This window comes from Achroia grisella, unplaced genomic scaffold (assembly GCF_030625045.1).
Source record: "Achroia grisella isolate CSIRO2021 unplaced genomic scaffold, CSIRO_AGI_Agris_v1 utg241, whole genome shotgun sequence".
Classification (NCBI taxonomy): domain Eukaryota; kingdom Metazoa; phylum Arthropoda; class Insecta; order Lepidoptera; family Pyralidae; genus Achroia; species Achroia grisella.
In genome coordinates this window covers 4,941,313-4,953,293 of record NW_026712734.1, presented here as the reverse complement: position 1 = coordinate 4,953,293, position 11,981 = coordinate 4,941,313, and the positions used below count along the sequence as shown (strand labels likewise).

Below are 11,981 nucleotides of genomic sequence, written 5' to 3'. Positions count from 1 at the left end.
CAGAATAACATACAGGCTATATTTTTTATTGCAACTTAACTGAAATTTAACCGCCAGTAGCTTTGGTATAAGTCTATGGTAAAGTCTATTGCAAACTCCTTATTTACAATGAGATATGATCTCTTTCCGTCACTTCGATATAATTGTCAAAATAATTGAAATTATGCACGTATTAGCTGCAAAAGTATTATATTATTAACTGTTAATTTATTAATTTATAAATATAAATAAATATTATAGAAAATAAAATATGATTTAATTACTTAATATCACTTTGGCGAGTTGAGTAATGATTACGATGCACTCTGCTACGATACCTTTCGGCCCGAATCTGTTTCCGGATCTAATGAAACCAGTTATACCTGATGTGGACACAGTGCCCCAGATCTCAGATGTAAGTTGGACATTTCGTTTGTAATATATTAATAACCCCTGGACATTTCACACAGCGCCATCCTGTCCGCTGTGTGAAAGCAAAGCAGAGCTTGTGTTATGGGTACTAGACAACTGATATAAATACTTAGTTTTTTTTGTAAATACATACATAATATACATAGACAGACCGATACAAACAATTATACTCGCTAAAACATTTGTATGCACCCTACTAAGAATTGAACCCGCGACCATCGAAAGTAAAAAGGTCTGCTAAAGCGCTAGACCACCAAGGCAGTCATAAAACTGCACTACGGTACGGTAATATGGTATTAACGAAATAAATAAGTACTTCTAAATCCATAAAGTTAATGTTAATTATACAAATTTAATTAAATAAACAAATATATGAAATGTTATAGTCGCTTTGTAGTATTAAATTATACATGTTAGTGATTGTTATAAACGCAAAAGTTCTTGAGTATGGATGTTTGTTACTCTTTCACAAAAAAACTACTGAACGGATTTTGATTAAACATTACAATAATATAGCTTATACATTTATTTATTTATTTGCAGAATACAATGTTACAAGTAGGTCTTACAATATGAATATTCTTTCAATGTATTCAGCCTGCTTAGTTTTATAAATTGAATTAATTTTTAAAATATTTCTAATAATTAAATTAAATTGTTTATATATTAAAATATCTCAAAACTAACAATATTTTACATGTCAAAAAAATCCTTAATACTATAAAAACAATTTTCTAATAACCAATTATAAAGTCTAGATTTAAAAAGTCTAAAATTTTGCATTTTTATGTTAGTTGGTAATTTATCAGGAAAAGACAGACTATAATTAAAAAAAAATATCTGGGTCAGCTAGTCTGTCATAAATTTAAGATTAATAAATACTCGCTAAAAAGTTTAGCCAAAAAAACCTAACAGACAGTCACACTTATAAAATTTTTATTTACGAATTAATTAAATTAGATAATAACGAAATAAAATTAATAGAAGTGAATGTAACAGGTAAAAGTACCGGATACAAATCAAGACATCCCGCAAAATAAAATCAAGGCTGGCAGCAAAACCGAAGACGGAATACTAGTATGTAAATAATGTAACAAAATGTTTTCACCATAGCTTAATATATGCATATTTCAATTCACTCCAGATAATTGCAACATTAATAATTGTTGTTGTTAGCAGTTAAAAGATACGCAGTTTTATATAATTCACGTACAGAATTTATTTAGTAGAAACAAAGCAACAAAACATGTCGCACAGTACAAGGATTTTACACAAGAGAGAGAGAACATAAGAAAGAGAAAGTTTTTTTTATAGATGATAATGGAATGGTGCACCCGCCTGCGCTAATGGTTTACACTGGCGAGGCACCAGTGGAGGATGATAAGATGAACATGAGGTCAGGTCAGTTAGCCCATTGTGACAAATTCACCAGGAATTTATCATGATGATTTCCAGGGAGAATCGCGTGGTGGTCAACCTGACATGGTACTTTGCTAGTAATATGGTCATGGGTTATGAGTCCATATTACTAACAATCTCCTTCCCCTCAAAAGAAAGTATTACATGTCGGTATCCTGCACAGATTAATCATATGCAACATTGACACAGATTATAAATAAAGTTAGGGTTAATATACACTTCCTCGCTAAATATAACAATAATATTAAAATAATAATTATTAGAACAGTTATAAAACAATATTAAATTAGATATTTCATTAAAATTACTTGCATAAGAACTTTATAGGTAATGCATAGAACTTGTAGATTTCAAGATGCAACCATTTTGTGATACATATACTATAATTAAAAAAACAATGGAAAGCACACACCATCCATATAGTACCAATAGTTCTGTCATCCACAGGAATTATACCAAGTCTTAGCAAACACCTAGACACGTTGCGAATCCCCTCCTCTACAATAGACCTATTACAAAAAACGTCATTCTCTACAAATGCCGCATTGTAAGGAAATTTCTTTCGTCATCACTTTTATCATCCTCATAAAACTTTTAAACTCATCCACGTTTGGCTAAGGCCCGCGTGTTGGTACGAATTACCACGGGGGTAATTCGTACCGCCGTGGTAATTCGTACCAAAAAGGGAGATGTGTAAAAAAAATATAAATAATATATCAGGTCCCAACGCCACATCTACTCCACGAGTTATCTTCAGTAGACCGACTCTTCATCACCAAGCGTCTCCGAGTGAAGACTGTCTTATTCCTGAGGGGCAAGAAGAACAGGTTTTATATAAGAACACCCGAAAAAGAACTCGTTTACACCGTCGAGGAAGAGAATAGGTTTATTTTCTTATTTATAGTTAAAGAATTAAACTGACTATCAAAACTTAGACTGCAGTAAACTATGTATGTTATGTAGTACAGTTGTCTTGCATATGCTTGCTTGTCTGAGATAGCTTTTACGTCTTACTAATATTATAAACGCGAAAGTTTATGCAAAAACTACTGAACGGATATTGATGAAACTTTACAGTAATATAGCTTATACATCAGAATAACATATGGGCTATAAATTTCACGCTGCTAAACCGTAGACACAGCTAGTAAATCATAAAAATGTATTTTATTAAAAGGAAATAAAACTCTATTTTGAAGGAAATAGGCTATACGTTAGGTGGACATCATGTTTGTCGTTTAAATTAGTCTCTTACCATCAGTCAAACCATATCAGCGTATTCCTTCTTAAAAGGCCGGCAACTCACTTGAAATTCCCCTGATGTTGCGAGTGCTCTTGAGCGGCGGCAATAAGTTCCCAGCACGTGAGCCGCAAACTCATTTGTCCCCTGTGCTATAAAATAACATGATTTTTTAATAATAGCTCCTTATTGCACACAGATAAATAAACAACAATAAAAGCATATTAAAAGTGTTTTAGAAAAGGCGGTCTTATCGCTAACCGAACGAGCGGTAGATAAAAAAATATGTTGACTATTCAAAAGTGCTTAAATTAAGTTTATTTGAATAAATGATTTTCTATTCTATTCTATTCTATTCTATATTCTAAATAGCGATCTCTTACAGACAACTTGGTGTTGACAGAAAGTATTTCCTTAGACAGAGAAGGTAGGAGGCGCACACTAGAACTTATATTTGCATGAAATTTTACAGTTGGTGGGTCGGGTACTTCCTCTACGGTCTCCGACCACTGCAGCTCAGGGTCACTGATGGAGAAGGTGCAGAGGTTATGAGGATAACCAGACCTTACGCCTGCACTGCCAGGGTTTTACCATGCCAACTCCAACGTATCGAAGTGTTCGCGCCGCCCGGATGTTCTATAGGAACTATAGAGCAACAGTGGACTGCAATCAGACCTTTGTACCTCGTTAAAGATAGTGACGGATTTCATTTGTTTTGGATACGAGGTTTGTTACATTTCTACAGTGAATGGTAATCAAATTGACGACCCAACTGATATTAAGTGATAACCACATTGTGGATGATCCAGTAATGGGACAACCTATACGATATTGAAATCTTCAAGAAAAGAACTTATTCCTTCTTAAAAGGCAAACACCATAGTGGCAATTCCCTGATCCAGCAAAGGCATTTCCAAATCGATACCATGTTGAAAACTTCAAGAAAAGAGCTTATTCCTTCTTAAAAGGTGGGCAACATAGTGACAATTCGCTTGATGTTGGTAAAATTAAACCGTCGTTAAAAAGCCGGCCGTCAGTTACCCATGGACACCTCCATGGTTACCGACGACTCATTTGATGGGTCGCCATTTTTCACCAACATCACGTCTACTAAGATATTCTGCCCCTTATCTTGTATTTTAACCTTATCAATTCCCTCAGCTTTTATATACTACATTTATGGCAAACAAGCATACGGCCATCTGATGATAAACGGTTACTGAACACTATGGTAGCCTCAATAAAACGATCCTTAAGAAACTTTTACACGGGAAGAAGTCTCTATGAAACCGCACTGTCTGAGACCATTTAGGTTTCAGCGTGTAGGGGTGACTTCCCTATCGATGGCGAGCGGTGCGATAGTAAAAGATAGCCGTAGGTATCATGTCATACAATTCTGATGAACATTCCGTTGTGTAGTAGAACTCGTTAAATTCATACATGGATGACCGTTTATGCAGGTCCATACATGACCCTGAGTTTATTCAAAGACGTGCAGTTCGACATCACCAGACCTGATGGGACTACCATTGGTGGCACCTGCAAGCGCTGGCAGGGTTTAACACATGCATTATTCTTAGCACCAGTTACGGACAGGTACCGTTCTTTATATATGTAATTGGTAATGGTAAATAAATTGACAGCCCATCTGATGGTAAGTGATAACCGTCACCTACATATGTGGACAGCACTGTGGACATCACGTTATCATGTGACATCCGTGATACTCATGCGTTGCCAAAGCACTAAGATGTTAGATCTCTTATACAACAGTTTCTTAGAGAACTAAGTAGTGTTATGCTAAAAGTAAAATAAATTCTTGATGCTTTAGTATTAAACATAATTTTAAAAAGTAATGTACGGAATGGTTTATTGATATAGTTGCATTAAATACATTATTCTAGATTATTCTTCGTCTTATTGAAAGCTAGAATCTATATGCCTATGGTGTCTATTTCTGTAGGTAGGTGTTAGGATGTCAGCAATTCTCTTTAGATTAAGAATTAGTTCTTCTATTTATCCAAGTGGAATTTAAGTTTTATTATTAAAATAAATAACATTTCTAAAATAAAAGTAGTATGTTACTCCTCCAAAAATTAGCTACCTGCGATTGAAAGTCCCGCCAAAATCGGTCCAGTCATTTTAGACATTAGCAAGAACAAACGACAGACAGACGAAAACAAATTTTCATATTTTTTTATGTAAGTATCGTATATACTTTCATGAGCATATAGTGAAAAGCTGTTAATTGATATTACGAACAGAATATTCAATTATATTTATTTGTGTAGATTAAGTACAATCATATGTACAAAGGGTAAATAAAATATATTTCAAAGTGATAGTAGATTTTTTTTACTTACCATCTTTATATATAAAAATTACATATCACGTAGTTTATCCGCAATGGACTCCTAAACTACTGAACCGATTGCAAATTTGTTTTGCACATTGTGTGCAATTTGATTTAACTTAAAAGATAGAGGATAGCTTACATCTTAATTTATAGTCGCAATATTTTATTCAAGAACCTTAGCAACAGCAACGCATGGCCAGGTCTACTAGTAATTGTATAAAATATTGATTGTAACTTATTAATTTTAAAAATGTTATTCGAATATCAAACAATCTAGTAACAAAATGTTTTGGACATGGCGAAATTATAATCAGTATGGTTTAGGAGTTTTTTTATTTCCAGGTTCGGAGTGGCCTTTGATAAAGATCTCACTGTAGAGCAGAAAGCGTTACTTTTGGCTGCAACTTTGCTTATGGACTACATGTATTACGATGTTTGATGTTAATATACTTGAGTAAATATGTAATATTAACGTTTTTTATTATCACTAGTACTGCACACATGTTTTTAAAACCTCAGCCATTCTTTGCCACTGTTTCCTCACAAAGATCTTTTCTAACTACGTGTATGAACCATAAACTATTGTACTAATAGGTAGTAAAATAAATATTCTCTAAAAAATATAATTAAAATTAATTATATCCAATACTAGGATTGTTCAGTAAAAAAATGATTATACTTTTTATTTATGTGACAATTAATTTTCATTTGAAATGACTTAGTCTATGGTATTTACATACACATTGTATGTAAATACCATAGACAAATTAATTATAATTAATCTTAGGTAAATAGATACTTATTTGCTTTGAAGATAATTTGTATGAAAGTCAGTAAAACGATCATTACTGCTGTGATTCGATATCATTTTGCATGGCCGTAAACTCTCAGAAATAATAAAAACTTGACTGTAGTAAAACGTCAGATCATTCTCGAACTGATTTTATTTAATGAGGTAATTCTATATACTAAAGCAACACAAACCGTGCAACATACCCACATAAATTAATATTATAAAATTATTACTACATGTATCCCTTAAAGTAATAACGTAATATATTCATGAATAAGCACTATTTCTAAATCTGAAATAGGTTATTAATATTATTTTATACATATATATATTCAACATGCCACTTTCAAGATTCTAATATCGTAATAAATATTATCTATAACACTTACATACAGGTGATATATGTATACTTACAATACAACTAAGCAATTCATTTTTTATATCATTGAACTTTTAGAATAACACTTTTAAATAATCTTATAATTTTAAGCAACACTGAATCATCGTAATTTATTGTATATGTATTAAAATTTTAATTCCAATACTTACTACTTAATTATACATTTTTTTTATTTCATGCTTAGCTACGGCTGCCGCCTGTCTGGGGGTACGCTTCTGGTTTTTACAATTAGACAAATGGTTTTTTACAAGATCTTGTTCTGTATTTGCTGTATTTTTATCTACCTTTTGATATGAATAACATTCGTCACCCTCACTCTCCGCACTTGACCATCTTTCCTCGTCTCCTTCTAGATTATCACTTTTGCCCATTTCAGTTTTTGCAACCTGTATCAGGTGTCGCCTATTTCGCCTGTAACGCCTACCCGAGTCATCACTAACAAAATACGATCGCGGTTGTGATGATCGTGCATCCACTCGTGCCCTTTTTCGGTCGTTTCCGTATCCATCTATCATTATAACAGATTCCCCGGCCGTAATTCGGGTAAATCGCGTGCATGTTTGTCGTAGTATTGTTTATTATTATTCTGCTTACTTATAATAGTTTTATATTGATTCGTATTATCACGAAACGGATACAACTTACAAATGTGCGACGGTAACCTGGTATTTAGCCTTCGTCCCATTAATAATTGTGATGGAGCGTCTATACCATCTCGTGGAGTCGCTCTAAAATTAAGAAGACCCAAATAAAAATCTGTACCCGACTTCATGGATTTAATGAGAATATTTTTAATAATCTGTACACTACGTTCACTACGACCGTTCGATTGAGGATAATTAGGTGAAGTAGTAGTGTGGTCGAAATCCCAACTTTCACTAAACATTTTGAATTCTTTTGAAGCATACGCCGGACCGTTATCAGTTACGAGTTCCTGCGGTATCCCGTGCCTAGAGAAGTGATCTTTCATTGCGAGAATTACAGCTTTACTATTGATACTAGTCAGCGGACTTACTTCTATGAAGTTTGAAAAATAATCGACGAGTAAAAGAAAATATTTTTTACCGCATTGGAATAAGTCTGAGCCGACTTTGGCCCAGGGCAGGTCCGGTATGTTGTGCGGCACGAGCGGCTCCCGCGGCGGGCGGTGGGCGCGCTCGACGCACGCCGCGCACCGGCGCACGGCGCGCTCCACGTCGCGAGACATGCCCGGCCAAAACATCACGTCGCGCGCGTGCCGCTTGCACCGGTCGATTCCCATGTGACCGTCGTGCACCCGCTGAATCATTTCCGCGCGCAAACTACGCGGTATATACACCAGGTTGTCTTTAAAAATTATACCGTCTATATATTCGAAACTTTCGTTATATGACCACTGACTACGAACTAGTTCGTCTACATCAAATTTATTACTCGGCCATCCCCTCATTATGTATCGTATTATTGACTTACATTCATCATCTTTCTCAGTAGCATCGCGCACAGCTCTTATTTTACTGTCACTGAATCGAATATTTTGTATTAAAAAACAAGACTGTTCTGTTATTTCGTCTGATATATGATCTTTCATTAATTCGCTTAACGGCGCTCGCGACAATGCATCGGCGATATGCATATATTTGCCCGGTTTATAAATGACTTTAAAATTATATGCTTGTGCGCGAAGCATCATCCGTTGTAACCGAGCCGGAACAGAATTCAAAGATTTATTAAATAAGGCTTCTAAAGGTTTGTGATCTGTTTCGACTACTACATTTTTTCTGCCAAAAATATATTGGTGAAACCGTTCTAAAGCATATACTATCGCCAACAACTCTTTTTCTATCTGTGCATAGCGACTCTGTGTTTCGGTGAGCGTTGAGGAGGCGAACTCGACCGGACGGCCTCCCTGAAGCAACACTGCGCCGAGCGCGCACGAACTTGCGTCCACTGATAACACGACCGGTTCTGTCAACGAGTATAAAGCTAGCACAGGCGCACCGCACACTAATTCTTTTAATCGCTGTACAGCCGCGTCGTGTATGGAGTCCCACTGCCATACTGTGTCTTTTTTTAATAATTGACGTAACGGGGAGGCTACCTGAGAATAATTAGGTATAAATTTTGAAAGATAATTTATCATTCCAAGAAAACGTTCTAATGACTTCCGATCCTGTGGCTTAGGCATGTCCTTAATTGCTTTTAACTTATTATTGTCTACATGCATACCTTCTGAATTAAACTTGTGTCCTAAGTAAGTAACTTGTGGTACACAGAATTCACATTTAGCTCTGTTAAATTTTATACCAACTTGACGTGCCCTATCTAGTAACATTTTTAACCGTTCATCATGCTGTGTCTTATCAGATCCCCAGACTATAATGTCATCTACGAATGAGTCCACGCCTACGAGGTCCTCTAAGAGCTCCCGTACCTTTGCATGAAACACTTCCGAAGCGCAGTTGATACCATACGGTAAACGCAAAAATTGGTATCTGCCAAAAGGCGTTCCAAACGTACATAGGTCTGCGCTTCGGTTATCTAGCTGAACCATCCAGAAACCAGAACGAGCATCCAGTTTACTAAAAAATCGTGCTCCTTTCAATTTCGCAGCTATCTCTGTAACAGTCGGAAGGGGATAATGCGCGCGGTGTACTACGCGGTTTAGTGATCGAGGATCTAGGCACAAGCGAATGCTGCCATCTTTTTTCGCCACTACAACTATAGCAGATGTGCTACCTTTCTAATCACCCCAGCTTCTCCATTCGTTCTAATTCTAAAAATAATTTATCCTTGACACCTAAAGGTATTTTTCTCACTGGACACACTACTGGTTGTGCTCCTATTTCTGTGATAATACTGTACTTACCTGGTAACTTTACACCTTGAAAAAGATCATCATAATCGTCTATATTTATGGCAAATATTCGTCTTACTAAACCTAATTCATCACAAGCATTTTTGCCCAATACACTCTGACAATTTTGATCAGAGATTATAAAATAAAGATTGTATTTACGATTTTTATAAATCCAGTCGATATAGCAAGACCCGATGATAGGAATATAATTACCACAAAAAGACTGTGCTTTAGTTTTGTCAGGAGACAGACATGAAGTATTCAAACCCAAATTTAAAAAAGTTTTAATTGACATGACGTTTAAATCCGACCCTGTGTCTAATTTGAATACTTGTTTACTATTATTACTAACTAATGACAAGGTTTCGTACCACTTACAGTTCTTATTGCCAGAATTTCCGTCCAGTGTAGAAACGTAATATAGTTCGTCGTCACTATCACTAGCACTTTCTTTTATATGATATATTTTATTTTTATAACGCTTACCCGGACACATCCGTTTGAAATGGCCTATTTCATGACACGAAAAACACTTAACACTTTTGGCGGAGCACTGTGAGCCTCCTTGACAGCGCGCCGAGCCACAGGCCGCACACCCGCGAGCCGCCGCCGCCGCGCCGTCCGCAACAGGCGCGCCCAGCCGCCCGCGGCCTCGCCTCGCCTGGCGGCCGCCGCGCGGGTACCTGCTGGCTCCCCATTGTTGCTCCGTTCGTGCTCCATATACTACGTCCACAGCCGACGATGTGCCCGCTTCGGTCCCACACTTGGCGTTTTCTATCTGACGTTGTTCCTCCGCGGTCATCTCACTAGCTTGACAGATTTTCACGGCACGTCCCAGGTCGAGATCGTCTTCTCTAAGTAGACGGTCACGCAGCTTGCTGTCGGTCACACCACACACGATTCGGTCACGTATGAGACCTTCCTCCAGATGTTCGAATTCACACGACTGCGTAAGAAGCTTCAGAGCGGTCACATACTCATCTATAGTTTCACCTCTCTCTTGGTTTCTCGTGAAAAATTTGAATCTAGCCATAGTGGTGTTCTTTTTCATACCAAAATGTTCGTTAAATTTATTTATGAGAATATCAAAGTCCTCCTGATTTTCATTTTTATCGTATTTAAATGTTGTGTATATGTCGTACCCGTCGGATCCAATCAAATTCACCAGTAAACTTGATTTGACATCCGTACTCTCTTTATAAACTCCAGAGGCCTTCATAAACACCATAAATTGTTTAGACCATTTTCGCCACGCGTCGGACCTTGCAGCCGGACCACCTTCAAGTACTAATTCCGATGGTGGTCGTGCGTGTTCCATGATTATTATAACACTTCACTTACTGAACTTATTTTTTACAAAATTACGCTTTAAAGTATAAAATATCAGTACTTTTAGAGTATAATAATGTTATTTTTCGTAAGAACACCGCTGTCACCATGTAGTAAAACGTCAGATCATTCTCGAACTGATTTTATTTAATGAGGTAATTCTATATACTAAAGCAACACAAACCGTGCAACATACCCACATAAATTAATATTATAAAATTATTACTACATTGACGACAATAAAATACAAGGATCGTTAGGCGAATGTGAATTTAAACACAATCACAGTGTTGTTTGTATTCGCTCGAAACACTTCGCATTATTAAAATGAGGGGACACATTTCGTTATATTTTAAATGCGTTTTCTCTTCTACATCAAAAATGTCGATTTCCCCTAAAAATTAATGTCCTGCACGCGTCCCACCCCTATTTGCATTGTGTTTAAGTTTTTTCGTCTCGGCAGATGTTGGGCGAACGTAAATGGCGCGAAATTTTGACAGAACGTATAATTTTTGGCGCCCAACAATGACATTTGAAGTTGTAGAGAATTCGACGCGCGGGCACAGATAAAAAAAACTTAATAACGGGTATTTTAGCAAAACCCTTTTCCAAAGGATTGAATTCAATTACGCGATAGACGAGCAAATCTAATAAAAGGGTGCTTTTACAGATTTTTGGAAAAAATAACATGGGGTGTATGTAGGTCACTGGTACGTACTTTAGCGAATTAAAGTTTTTTGTGCGCACTTTTTTTTTAATAAAACATCGGCGCGCGCATGTCGCGTGTTCGGAAAAAGCAAGGGTTTAAAGAAACTGGCAACAATGGCTTTTTAGAAAATGATTTAGAGTTTTTTTACACCATAACGGATTTTCTTTTTTAGATATCGTAGTTTTTTGTTAAAATAGATTTCTGTGCTTTATTAAATAAAATTGCAGCTTTGAGTGTCAAAATGGCGTTAATATTGTGTGATTGATTGCGTATTGTTAGTTTTTACATTGCAACTTAACTAATAAAGAGAGATACATGTAAAATATTTATTTCTTACTACTTAATTAATGTTAATTTATATCACTTACATAATGTGATAAGATTATAGTCTTAGTATAGATTAGTCTATGAATTGATTACATGCAAACATTACTTTTAAGAATTTATTTAGCAAAATATAAATAAATAGATAATCCCCAAATGTA

General features: G+C 35.9%; 1 protein-coding gene across 1 annotated transcript; it reads left to right on the top strand.

The window, feature by feature from the left end:
• The first annotated feature begins 298 nt into the window (after positions 1 to 298).
• On the top strand, positions 299 to 5,875 carry LOC131842667 (phospholipid scramblase family member 5-like). The gene is made up of 6 exons (XM_059191237.1): positions 299 to 394; positions 1,411 to 1,488; positions 2,551 to 2,714; positions 3,543 to 3,796; positions 4,531 to 4,666; positions 5,769 to 5,875. The coding sequence occupies exons 1-6, from the start codon at positions 299 to 301 to the stop codon at positions 5,863 to 5,865; spliced, it is 825 nt and encodes a 274-aa protein (XP_059047220.1). The 3' UTR covers positions 5,866 to 5,875.
• The last annotated feature ends 6,106 nt before the right edge of the window (positions 5,876 to 11,981 follow it).

Bases quoted from the DNA above. Each gene is read 5' to 3' on its own strand.
- LOC131842667 (XM_059191237.1), top strand. From the start codon at position 299: ATGCACTCTGCTACGATACCTTTCGGCCCGAATCTGTTTCCGGATCTA. The intron at 2,715-3,542 runs GTTTATTTTCTT...GAAATTTTACAG, and splicing joins ACCGTCGAGGAAGAGAATAG to TTGGTGGGTCGGGTACTTCC. The intron at 4,667-5,768 runs GTACCGTTCTTT...TTTTATTTCCAG, and splicing joins TTAGCACCAGTTACGGACAG to GTTCGGAGTGGCCTTTGATA.